This window comes from Amborella trichopoda, chromosome 6 (assembly GCF_054954075.1).
Source record: "Amborella trichopoda isolate Santa Cruz 75 chromosome 6, AtrichopodaSantaCruz75HAP2 v2.0, whole genome shotgun sequence".
In the NCBI taxonomy this organism is placed as follows: Eukaryota; Viridiplantae; Streptophyta; class Magnoliopsida; order Amborellales; family Amborellaceae; genus Amborella; species Amborella trichopoda.
Genome location: NC_142341.1, coordinates 50376299 through 50390071, shown reverse-complemented (window position 1 = coordinate 50390071; position 13773 = coordinate 50376299). Strand labels below are relative to the sequence as shown.

General features: G+C 37.7%; 1 protein-coding gene across 1 annotated transcript; it reads left to right on the top strand.

Moving 5' to 3' along the window:
* Nucleotides 1–282: 282 nt before the first annotated feature.
* On the top strand, nt 283–13136 carry PTAC4 (plastid transcriptionally active 4). Its single transcript, XM_011630448.3, has 11 exons — nt 283–661; nt 6378–6493; nt 6592–6702; nt 6870–6934; nt 7044–7125; nt 7498–7572; nt 11506–11576; nt 11735–11817; nt 12025–12089; nt 12234–12308; nt 12778–13136. Exons 1-11 carry the CDS (start codon nt 478–480, stop codon nt 12895–12897), a joined length of 1047 nt encoding a protein of 348 aa, XP_011628750.1. The 5' UTR covers nt 283–477; the 3' UTR covers nt 12898–13136.
* The last annotated feature ends 637 nt before the right edge of the window (nt 13137–13773 follow it).

The window sequence follows — 13773 nt, the reverse complement described above, 5'->3', positions numbered from 1 at the left end:
TAACAAGATATTTTTTTTTAAAAAAAAAATCCAATTTCAGGGGCCAAGTTCGGAGAACATGAAAATTAGTTTTTATCCAAAAATAATCATATAATAATTCTGATCCAAAAGAAGAATACGAAGCCGAGGGAGTTAATTACATTGTAATCCCGCTGGATCATGCTATACGCACTCTTTCTTGTTTGGAGCGTTCATGATCCTCCCGCAAAATGACCCACAAAGCTCAACGCACGAAGTTTTGAACCACACGATTTAGAGAGAGAGAGAGAGAGGACCGAGAGTGAGACTGAGAGTGGGGAGAACGGGTAGAGAGAGAAAGGGGAGAAGAGAGAGAGAGGGGGAGGGATACAGGAGACAGAAACCTCTCCCATCCAAGTCACGAAATCCATTCAATCTGATAATTCAATAACAAAACCCTAATTTTCTCTCTGGGAATTCTTACTGCTGGTTTAGCGAGGTTTGGGATTGAGAAACACCATGGCTGGAGCAGCTTCCGTCAAAGGAATGGTCTTCACATCGTCACCATCGCCATCATTGCATGCTTCTTCACATAGGCTTCTACATCCCGTTGTCAATGCCCTTTCTCTCTCAAAGAAGGGGGTTTCTCTCTCTAGCCATGTTTTGAAGAGACCCATCAAGACTAATTTCTTTAATGGAGGAGGTGTGCTAATTATTGCTTCATTTTTGTCTCAATCCTATATTCAAATTTGTTATTGTTCCTTCCAAATTCACTGGTTCCATTTAATTACTGTTTTCTTTGGCAATGACAGTCTGAAAATTACCGAAATTTGGGTGAATGGGCGAACGTCTATAGTTTGTTCTCCCCTTCTTCTTTTGTACATTATCTGGTTTCTTTCTTTATTTCATATGCAATGAGCAATAGTGTTTGAAGGTTTCAGCATGCTTGGTTCTTTTATTGTTTTGTCAAACAATTCATAGAGCATAGAGTGTTTTCTACTTCGTCATGTTATCATCTTTTCAATTTTTCATCTTCGAATTGTTGAAAATTTGCTGAAGTAAATGAGTTTCAGTTCTACTGGGAGTCCCAGTTAGTCTCGACTAAGTCGTACTGATTCATAGTGATGGAAGTTTCTTTTGGATATGGCAATTTTTTAGGATAGAGTGCCAGGATAGAGTGCCAGCCAATTGCTATTGAAGGGAGACTCTAATTCGAACTTGAAAATAAGTGAAACTTTTATCTTTTCAAATTTGAGGATGGTCCAGTGTCATAACTAATGTTACTGTCTCATATATTCAAAACAATTTGCAGGAACCTGAGCTCTGCTATGGCAGTTCAACTAATATCACTATCTCATATATTCAAAACAATTTGCAGTAACCTGAGCTCTGCTATGGCAGTTCATATCTCTTAAGTATATCTTAATATTATTTGATTACAGGATAGCATTTGTGTTAGTGGTAGTTGCATGTTTTAACTCTAAAACTTTCTCAATTGCTTTACTGATTAACATATATATCTGATGCTTCGCTGTGAAGGGATCATATCCTGTTTATATTTATCATGAATGTCAATGGGAAGTACTTGGGCTTTGTCATCTTTCTCAGAAACTACACAAAAGCTTTGGCAACCTTGTCTGGTGAAGGCAATAAGGATGGAAAAGTGGTATTTTCCCATTAATTAAAACACAATTGATATGTACCAAATTGTTCTTTTGAAATAAGTTGTTAGGATGCATTGTGGCAACTACAGACTTATGGAGCTAGAGATTAGTTTGCATGTCAATATTACTGGTCAATAACATGATTGCATCAAGGAAGATTGTTTCATGAGTCAGCGGGGGCAAGAGCCCGCTGACTTACAAACGTCCATCCTAAAGGTGGGCATTATCTGAAGTGTATCGTCCATAAATAAGGTATGGACGGTGCATAAAAAATTACTAAAAATTATATTTTTAATTTTTAAAGTTTATTTTCTTTTCATATTTATGATCATCTTGGCCTAGATGATAAATCTACAAAAAAAAAAAATTGAAAAAAAAAATGATCTAAAATGAATTTTTGTGGGGGTCCTCATATGTACATACGAGTTGGCCTACTCATAGAAGCCTCATCCTTACATCAAAGTCAGTGTATTAGAACTGTGTGTGAACAAGTTTCAGAGTATCGTTTATGAAATTTAGTTTTGTTGATGACTTTATAGCGGTTGCATACTTATGTACCTCATTACCTGTATTAATAGCTAGTGCCATGCATGTATATATGAAAAAACTTGTGGTCTGTCAAGGGTAGACAGTTATAGTGTCCACTGTAGCTCAAAAGCATAGCGAGAGGGATCCTTTGGACCCCAAATTTTGGGGATAAGCCCTAATCATCCTAGGGCCCCAGCCCCAAAAATAAAATTTGATGCACACCATAGAAGTGCCTCAAAAGTATTCTACCTCAACAAAGAACACTGACTGCCCATTTTTCTGACTATCAGATCGAGGTCAAGAGATTCCTCACAAGGCCTCGATCCGACACAATTATAGAATGCTTGACATGGAAGACCCACATTAACTGCATTCTTTTTCTCCAAGGAAAGTTATTTTATAGTTCTTTGTGGAAATCCTTTTCACAATCTCATTTACCCCAATAGATTGCGTGTAAAAATTTGGGTTTGAATGAATGTATCTAAGGCCCTCAAAATGTAGGGTGGACACCATACCCCCTCCTCCATACTTAAGCACCAGAAACCAGCACCTCAAACCCGACCTTTTTACTTTGGGACCAAAGACCCCCCCGCTATACAGCCAAATTGGGGGATTAACATATTTAGGATGGTTGTGGCCCTGTCTTCTCTCTCTCTATCCCTTTTTCTCTCTGTGTCCCCACCCTCTCTTCTCTACCTTCTGTAATTACAGAACAGTAGAACACAAAAAGTGGGTTTTGCTGGAAGTAATCATAACAAAAGCCCGAGATTCTACAGAAATTTACAGTGTAGAAAACATGGAATTCAAATGAAATCAAATTGATGAAAATTACCATTTCCCTACAAGAATTATAAAATAGGAAACTGGGAATTTAGAAGGAGCTGAAAGCAATGGATGATTGAATGAAATATTCAATCATGATTAGCAAAGAAACATTTATTTTAGAGCATGGTCTTAGAATCAAGGAAAATGGATTTACCTTAAGCTTATTTTCTGACTCATTGAGCCAAAAATTTGGGGGTGTAGATCAGGAGAAACCCTTTTCTATGTGCTTTGAATGGCTATGGTGTCCGTCATCCAAGACCAATACAACCAGCATGCACAATAATCAAAGTTCCAAAATTTTGGACCTGAAATTCGTATCTGAAATATCTGAGTGGTAAAAGGGCTTGCCTAAAGAGATGAAAATCAAAATTTTATGCGTTTCGGTCAGCCAATGAAGAAAAGACAAAAGAGGGTATACATTCCAGGTTAATCAATTTCCAAAGAGATCTCATATAAGATTGATCCAAGTTTGATATGTTGGTCAATTGTGACAAAATATCTCGACTTAAAACTGGGAGGGGCATCCTGTCCAGTCCACAGTGACCTTCGATATGTTGGTTGAAGGAGCCTCCGGTCCATCCTTTTATAGCGAAAAACACCTGGTTCCAATATGGATTTTGCTCCTTTGGTTAATAGGGAAGAACCCAATAATTGAAAAGCAGAAAGACTGCAAAAATCAGAGAAACCCATTGTCTCTGCTCTCGTTAATGGCAGAGAAAAGAATCGAACTATGCCAAGACTTAGGGAGTTTTAGAGAGAATTTGAAGATCTATAGAGGGTGGATCCATGAGTTTTAGAGAGAGTAGAGAGCTATAGAGAGAGATTTTGGGGAGAGGAGTGGGAGGTGGGGGTGAGATTTTGGACAAAGGGAGCTGAACTATGTGGAGATTTTAGGTGAGGGGAAGCTGAGATTTTGGGGGATGAGATAAGCAAAGGGTGAAATTGTAAATCTGACCATGTACGCCCTTTTTTTTTTTCCTTTTTTTTGGCAGCACTAGGCACACAGGGGTTTGGGAGGCTAGAATGTCCCCCCCCAAACCTTGTTCCCCGCTTTTCTGGGGGGGGGGGGCAGGGAATACTTTCTTGCCCTTGGCTGAGGGCCTTTTTCCACCCTTGGCCAAGTTGCATCCAGGCGCCCATCTTGAGGTGCTGCCTAGGCGGGCTCCTAGGAGCAAGACCACCTAGGGCATGTCTGGGCATTTGGAGTGGCTGCCCACCTAGGCGGAACTCTAGGCGAATTTTATTGCTATCGACAAAAAAGTGGGGATATATATATATATATAAAGAGAGAGAGAGAGAGAGAGAGAGAGAGAGAGAGAGAGAGAGAGAGAGAGAGAGAGAGAGAGAGAGAGAGAGAGAGAGAGAGAGAGAATTTGGTCTGACCTAAATTATTTTGGGGCACCCTTAGGGACATTTGTTTGGGCCTTAATTTTGTGCACACACTCTCTTGGATCTGATGATAAGATTGCAAAAAGATTTTGGTAAAAAATACTAGAAAATGGTTTTTTAGAGGAAAGAGAATACATTTAGTATGATTTCTAGGGTTGGGGACATGTCAGGCTAGCCCGGGTACTAGCACGGACTTGGGCCATATGAGGATAGCTTGAGCTTGGCCCATCCTGGACTGAGCTGAAAAGGCGTAGGTCCTATCTGGGCCGAACTGGGCCCTAATAGACCCAAAGCAAAAAAAAGAAAACAAAAAAAAAGGAAGGTAAAAAGTGTCCATTGCCACCCTATGGGTTATCCATTTTATGTGATCTAAAATGGGTGTTGGATCGCCCAAATTTTGTAGATTCCCATTCATCACCAGATAAACAATTAAAGGAAAAAAAAATTGGACGGTCTATGTTTACTATTAGGGTGGATTTATTAAGGAACCTTTAAGCTGCCTGTTTTTTTTGGGCTTGCACTAGGATGAGTGGTGCTTATCCATAAAATTTGAGGTCCAAAGGTTCCCCCTAGCTATGTTTTGAGCTAGGGTGGACAATGTAGTGGTCTTTTCTTAGGCAGACCAAATCATTTTTCCTATATATACATATTTTTGTGACCATTCTTACACATACATGCTCTTTACGTAGTGAATGTCCCAATGAAAAAATTGGAAAAAAAACCCCTGAAATGGTTTTTTGAAGAGAGTGAATATGGTGTATTGTCTGTTGTCCGCTTTTGTGCATGTTAGATCTACTCCTAGATGTGCTCAAAATCATTTTCTTTTTTTTATTGTTCATCTAGTGTTTTCAAGACTATCCCTAAAAAATGGCCCTAAAAGAATACACCTAATACTAGGGGTATTGGGGAGGGAGGTGAACTTGTACAATATTAGCCTATATATTAAATATGCGGAGTGAACATCATATTTATATATATATATCTAAATGTTTTGTAGTAATGTAATGAAACGCACTTACAAATACCATGTTAAGAGCGCTTGTTTGACCCTAATATTGAAACATACATTCGATTCGCTATGATAAACAATCTCAATAAAAGAATAGTTGAAAACAAATCCTAAAAGTTGCTTTTTCTAACTCAATGAACATGGGCCATCCATTTGATGGGATGATTATACCAATGCCCTATGAATGATACTTTTCTATCTCAAATTTGTAGATGGCATTATTGTAGTTTTGACCCTTTTTGGGGTGCATATCCAATTTTTTCTTTTTGGCATTGATTGTTGGGATGAAGAGAATTCAAGTGCAAAATTGGGATCATACAAATGCTGCAAGCTTGGTTTTTCCAAGGGAGGGGTTTTAGTGTCTTATAATGAAATGGTGACATGAAATCACTCGCCTATGCACACACATATTTGTTATCAATGCTCCAAAAAGATGCTTATAGTGTATTAGGAGGAAAGCCAGAAAAGGGTGTCCCCACCCCCAATTTGGTCGATTCCCCCACTTAAGTTTTGGGTGTCAGGTGCCATAATTGAAATTTTAAGCGTTGCTTTTGTCCTCACAAAAGCAGATTAATGCGACTTCTATTTGGTTTTTGTATTTCATGCAATTTAATGTGTAAGTGAATAAAAAACCCTATTCTTCGCAAGAGATGAGTGTGCTAAGGAGAGGTGTAGCTTCCAACCCTCTTTGGTAGCATGAGTCTCTGCGGTAACCAATGCTTAACAATTAAATAACTCTACTTTGATCTTCATAATGTGGGGGTAGCAAGTTCATTAAAATTGTGCACCAAATGTCTCAGTGGTTGAGAAATTTAAATGTGATGGTTAGGCATTGCTCTATTCATAGTATTCCATCTGGGCCCTGCTGTTTGTCTTGCATTATATCAATTATTGTTTATTGTTCTTCGGAGATACATGACACCACCTACTTGACTTATGTGGTTCATTGGAATGCGTGAGGTTTAGATGATTTGTTTTTCTTTTTTCATTTTTTCTCATTGCAGTGGGAGGTCTGGAATTGGCAACAACACAGTTAGTTAGCTCCAATGGAGCCAGATTTGGTGGAGGCGCTCTTGGGGCAAAGATGAATTTATTCGATCGGCTTGCACGAGTTATAAAGGTGCGTTATTGGGAGGGTATGAAACAGGGTCCTCTTTTTGTTGGGTTAGTTGCCAATGTATTCATTTCCTGCAAATAATGTTCTGTTTCTAATTGTAGTCATATGCCAATGCAATCCTAAGCACTGTAGAAGACCCTGAAAAGATATTGGACCAAGCTGTTCTTGAAATGAACGATGATTTGACAAAAATGCGCCAGGCCACAGCACAGGTAGCTTTTGTATTTTCATATTCGATTGATTAAGATAAAGTGAACATTTTCCTTACCGTAGTGGTTTTCTCTTGTGTTGTTATTTTTCTTTGGTCTTGTTTATCTCATAATTGACTCTCCTTTTGTCATTCGTTTCCTTGTCCATTTTTTTTGTTTCTCCTGTTAAGGTTCTAGCCTCTCAAAAACGATTGAAAAACAAATATAAAGCTGCACAACAATCTTCTGAGGATTGGTGGGTATTCATCATAAAGGTTGATTTTGCAATTTTTTTTTTTTGTTTTTTCTTTCATATGGCTAGCATCAGTAGTTTGCTTGCAAGTGATAAATGTGTAACTAATCAGGTACCGTCGTGCACAACTTGCTCTTTCAAAAGGAGATGAGGACCTTGCTCGTGAAGCTCTAAAGAGGCGTAAATCTTATGCTGTAATGAGTTGTTATCTTAACCAAGGGAAAATGATCGAACCTATTAAATGAAATGAAATGATTGTTTAGAAATAATAGGCCCTAAAAAGTAAATGCTGATCGTGTAGAACGTTGGAATTTCTAATGCAACATGTAATGTTGTTTATATGTTGACCGCCTTACAGCTTTTTATTTTGATGCCATTATCTAATTTTGGACTTGTACATGAATTGGCAGCCTTTTTTAATATCAGAGGAATAGATTTCTCTATTACAAAAATTTGTTGCAATTTGTTACACAAACTTGATGTTTTAGTTTTGGAATATATTGCCTTTAGGTTTCAGAAAGGTACAATGCTATTGTTAGAAAATGACAGTTTTATCTTGTTTCCAGGATAATGCAGCTACTTTGAAGAGTCAACTTGATCAGCAAAAGAATGTTGTTGAAAATCTTGTCTCAAATACTCGGGTGAGTTGCTTTTGAAGTTTTTTATATTATTTGTAACATGGTAGAGCATTGGCTACATATATTTCAGTTAACAAATTCTTTTTCTTCATTATTTATAGTGATTATGCTTCATTGGGTATTTGTCTAAACAAAATAAACTTGAGTCATGGCTTTATCATGTAGTTGCATTCTTGTTTTTGCCTTGCGGATTGCTTTGCTTCTCAGTTTTTGTGATAGAAGGAATTGTTGGTATAAATGAGGGCAGAGGTCATAGATACACTAGTAAAATTAGGATATCGGAAGTGAAAGAAGCTTCGCAAAGGATGAAGATAGGAAAGGCTTTAGGACCAGATGGTATCCTAATAGAGGTTTGGAAGTGCATGAGGGAGATTGGCATTGACCGGCTGATGAAGCTCTTCAACAAGGTGTTGAGGACAAAGAAAATGCTAAACGGATGGAGGAAAAGTACTGTGGTACCTATTTACAAGAAAAAATGAGACATACAGAGTTATGCGAACTATCAAGGGATCAAGCTCATGAGCCATACTATGAAGCTATGGGAGAGCGTGATTGAGCAACGACACAGGCATGAAACAAGAGTATCTGAATCAATTTGGTTTTTGCCAAGAAGGTTAACAACCGAGGCTATTTTCCTACTTAGGCAATTGATTGAGAAGTTTAGGGCGAAGGAAAAAAACCTCCACATGGTCTTTATTGATCTCGAGAAAGCTTATAATAGAGTACCTTGAGATTTGATTTAGCTGGTTGTAGAAAAGAAAGGAGTCTCCAGACACTACATCGATTTGGTGAGAGATATGTACAATGGAGCGCTAACTAGTGTACGAACAACTAGTGGAGAGACGAGTGAGTTGTCAGTGACAATAGGTCTACATCAAGGGTCAGCATTGAGCTTGTACCTCGTTGTCTTAGTTATGGACGACTTAATTAGGAACCTACAAGATGAGGTACCGTGGTGTTTTTAGCAGATGACATAGTTTTGATCGATGAAACTTGAAACAACGTCAACACAAAGTTAGAACTTTGGAGGGATGCTCTCAAATCCAAAGGCTTTAAAATTTGTCGGACTAAGACAGAGTATGTGGAATGCAAGTTTAGTAATAATAGGAGTAGAGATGAGGAAGTAATTATGATTGACTGCTAAGAAGTACTAAAAAGACCGCACTTTCGATATCTTGGGTCGATAATCCAAGAAAATGGAGAAATTGAGGAAGATGTCGTACACGGACTTAGAGTTGGGTGGGCGATGTGGAGGTGTGCAACTGAAAATTTATGTGATTGTTGTATACCAATGAAGCTGAAGGGTAAGTTTTATAGGACAACTGTGGAGGCCAGCTTTGCTCTATGGTTGGGTGGATAGAAAACAATATACCTATAGTATGAGTGTAGCAGAGATGAGGATGTTGAGATGAATGAGTGGCAAGACAAGAAGGGATAGAATTCATAATGGAACCATTCAGGAAAATTTAGGTGTGTCACCAATAGGTGATAAGATGGGAGAGAGTAGATTTTAGGTGGGATGGTCATGTGTGGTGCAGACCCAGTACAACATTTGTTAGGAGATGCGAGTTAGTTCAAGTCAAAGAATTGAAAAGGCAAGGGGTGGGCCCAAAAGCACGTTGTCGAAAGTAGTCCGAATATATATGGAGGCTTATGGCCTCATTGAGGGTATAACCTTAAATAGAGCAGATGACATACCAGGATTCGTGTAGCCGACCCCAATTAATTGGAAAAGGCTATGATGATGATGAGTTCAAATGTTACAGTCTTTCTAAAAGGTAAATGATGCTCATTTATGTAATCTTATATATTTGTATGCTTCATATTCCTTGAAAAGATATGTTTTAATGTGCATGGACAATGAACGTGTATATTTTAACGTGCATCTATTCTCTCTCTTGGTAGTAAGGAGTTGAATGTGCCAAATGCTTCTTGAGGGTAGGAAGCTCTAGCAACGTCATATGCGTGTTTTGGCACACTCATGGGATAGCAGCATTGCTTTCCTGAACAGATTGTCACAATTAAGAAATAGGATTTAGAAAATAACATTGGTTTAGGATTCATGAAAAGGTGCGGCAAAGTTTTATACTGGTTGCGTACCTAACACAACCCTCCTCCTTTATCCGGGTTTAGGACCGGCACGACCAGCCGTAGTAGAGTTAGAATTAGGATTTAGAAGCATTATTCCAAATGACCATTAAAAACATGCCAGAATGATGGTCCATCTAAATGATCAAACCAATTGGCACAATAGCATGATTAATTATCTCCTGGTGTTTTAGCATAGGTAAAATTTTATATGCGTCAGGGACACATTTCTACATTTGCGTCCCCCGAGGCATAAACCATCCATCCCAAAGACGGATGTAAATGGCGGTCCCTCCAAAAAAGATTAAAACCAATGGTTCAAATATTTCCTTCAAGAAATTGTTATTTTCAGTTTTTAAAGTTTATTTATGTTTACATATTAATAATCTCCATATTAGAGAACATTCACTCCTTAAAAATTAGGGCCCAAACCCATTTCAAAAAGGATGCAGTCTCTATAAGGCCTAGCCCTTATGACAACAAAGCAAAGCCTCATGTCAAATCCTCGTCCGGAGAGCACTTTGGGTATTGGAAATCTCCATGATGGCTCTAAAATCAATTTGTAAAACCGACTATGAAATTTGAAGCTGAGAAAATGGTATGGATCTTGCGGATCTGTGAACACTTATTTTTAGGGCAAATTGCACGGTCTAGATAATGTGTTACAATATACACTATTATTAGGGCTTGAAATTCAATTGATTTTTTTTACAACCATAATGGTCAAGGTTTAGATGATTGATTTGAAGGTTTTTGGCGCCATAAACTACAGTTTTCGGTGAGTTTTGAAGTGAGTGTTTTCTTTTTTTGGATAGAACTGCAGCCCTATCTACACATTTTCCTTTCAAAAAAGGATTTTTAAGAGGGACAGAATTACTAAAAGAAATTTGAATTACATAAAAGAAAACTGGGATGCCGGGGAGGGGCTCGAATCTCCGACCATGTCTGAATAGCCATGCAGTCTAGCCAACTGGGCCATTCAAACTTTCCGTTATAAAATATATTATAAACAAATTGAGTCGCTGGTACCGACCATGGATCAGCACGGTAAGTGCTGGTTCCTGATTCGGATCAGCATTTTCAAACACTGCTTTCGATATTGGAGAGGAATGCATGGCATCTTGGGTGTGAAGATTTGTATGTTTGGACAGTTTCCGTTAGCCTTACAAAAAAGAGGATGTTGCCTGCTCTCTGAACAATTCCATTGAGGCTAACTATGGTGTGTGCAAAGGTTCCAGACCTGCTAACCTCCAAGGTTTGAAATTGATACCCTGTTCTGCCCATGGTGGCAAATGCAGTGGCAGATGGATGACTTTCACCGCCTTAGTCATTAACCTCCTCAAGTTCCAAATACAAAAAAAGTAAAGTCACTTATCTTAGCTGAGGAATAGAATCCTACTCTTCCTCATGTTGCCGGAAATACAGGAAAGGAAAAACAATTCTCATACCTAGGGAATAACATGACATATTCTCTCTCTCTCTCTCTCTCTCACCCACACCCACACCCACACCCACACCCACACCCACACCCACACACACACACACACACACACACACAAAAACAAACATGCAAACCTTCTTGTCTTGTTTTTTGTAGAGAAGATACCAAGGTCCCACACATCTTACCTCGCCTTCAATTAAATTTCTCTTGTTTCTTTTAAATGCTAATTTTTGTAAACTATTGGAACTTCTGGGTTTGTTTTACTGGATTATGATAAAAATTATGTCACAACAGATTCCAGGAGTACCATTCCCTGATTGTTTCCTTCATGTCGTATATATGAGGTTGGCTACTTCATCTTCATTCATAATTTCTTGTTACTGTATGAACGCAACTTTGTGTTTCAGCTCTTGGAGAGCAAGATCCAGGAAGCCAGGTCGAAAAAAGACACTCTCAAAGCGCGGGCACAGTCTGCAAAGTTTGTCCTCGTTACCATTTTCATGTTCCATGTGGTGTAACATTGGGATGTGTGTGTGTGTGTGTGTGAGAGAGAGAGAGAGAGAGAGAGAGAGAGAGAGAGAGAGATCAAAATGGAAGGAAGGAAATACTGAGGATTCTCATCTTGGTGTTGCTTAGGACTGCAACAAAGGTGAGTGAGATGTTAGGGAATGTGAACACAAGCAGTGCTCTTTCAGCATTTGAGAAGATGGAGGAAAAGGGTATGTGCTCTTTGATTCCCTCTAGAATATCAGCTTTTTCAGTTCATTTTGGTAACTATGGTCAAGAATTTCGGGTATTGTGTGGCAGTAAATTTCTGCAATATTTATAGAATTTTGATATTTTTCCTGTATTAGAACATGTGATTAATCAAAATGACTCGATTCTATTGCTCTGATTTTGCTATACTCTTGAGCATTGCTGTACAGTGATGGCCATGGAATCCCAAGCTGAAGCCCTTAACCAGTTGACAACTGATGATCTCGAAGGGAAGGTGGGCCCCTTGTCCTTGGTGTCATTTCTCTAATTCCATCTCGGATATTACATTAAAATTTAAAAATATGATGATTCAAGTGATTCTTTCTTTAATTTTTACTGTTATCTTTTGGTAATCATTATTTGTTTTCGTTCTTGTTAGTTTGCAATGCTGGAGACTTCATCTGTCGACGATGATCTTGCAAACTTGAAAAAGGAATTGGCAGGGAGCAGCCCAGTAAGACTTTACACAGTTCTTTCCTAAGGCAGCCATTTACGTTCTTTTCTGTTCTTTCTCTTCTGTTTTAGTTCCATGTTTTGGTTGGAACGGTCATCTTGAAATTCTCACTGTTTTATTCTTTCAAATGACATTGCATAATTTCATTTTTTTTTTCTTTGAAATGTATAAAACACTTATGGGGATTTGCCTCTGGGCTTGGTGCTTTGGTGGGAGATCCCCATGATGGTTTAAATTCCATTATACCCATGTTTTTAGCGTTCTTTATTCTTTTTTTGTGTTAGTACTTTTATGTTCAGAACCAATTTAACTGAAGCATAATCTTGCACTATTTCATTAAAGGAAAAAAAAAAATTAAATTATTCCTAGAAACTTCATTTAAGTCAAATATTTTCCTGCTCACCATTTCATCTAGGTCTCATAATTTTAAAATAATTACATCCTTTGGTATTATTTTGTATCGAAACAGAAAGGGGAGCTCCCGGCCGGTAGAACACCTGTTAGCAGCTCAAGTGTAGCTTTTCCTTTTCGAGACGTGGAGATTGAGAAGGAGCTCAATGAGCTTAGGAGAAAGGCAAAGGAGTTCTAGATTTTTTGAACCATATTAACAGTACTTTTTATTCTTTTTGTCCTTTTTTAGTTTTGTTTTTTTAATGATCTGTTAGTTACATATTGTACCACCAGTGTACTGGCTGCATAATTTAGTCGAAGTGGTCTTTATAATCGCAAAAAAAAAAGGCACCTTAATGAGCGATGACAAAGGGGGTAATGCATGTTGTACATTAGATTTAATTGATGTATAATGCTTTGCTTTTTTGTGATTGTAAATTACTGAGAATTTCAGGTTATTAGCATTCTGTGTGCTTGTATTTTCTCATGGGATTGTATACAATGAGATCATTTATCTATTGTACAAGGAGGTCACAATTGTTTATAACCATTCGATGTGGAATTTGATAGTTTGAGTGTCATAAAATTTGAGAAAATTTATTTTTAACTTTGTGCTTGGTCAATGGAATAATGCAACGACCCATTTTCACATCCAAAGGTCAAGATTAATTGTGATCATCTTGTACAAAAAGTAAATGGTTTCATTGTATACTTTTTCTTTTCTTTTAGGGAACTCTATGAAAGGGTGCGGTATGCATAAGGTTACAACTTTAAGCAATCAAAATTAAGGCGTGCTTTCAAATTTTATCATAAATTTAATTTGGCGTTAAAAATTCTAAGGATGGCTTGAGAATTTATTTTGATATCTAATTACAAAACTTTAAACTTAAAAAATGGTTCAAATCAAGTAGATCTATAAATACATGAAAATCTTGAAAATAGACGGTCCAGATAATGTTATGCGAGATATACTATTTTTGGGATTCGAAATCTTTTTTTTTTTTCATATTCATACATCTCGATATTGAGATGATCAATTAGAGGGTTTTCTAACATCAAAACAACATTTTATGAT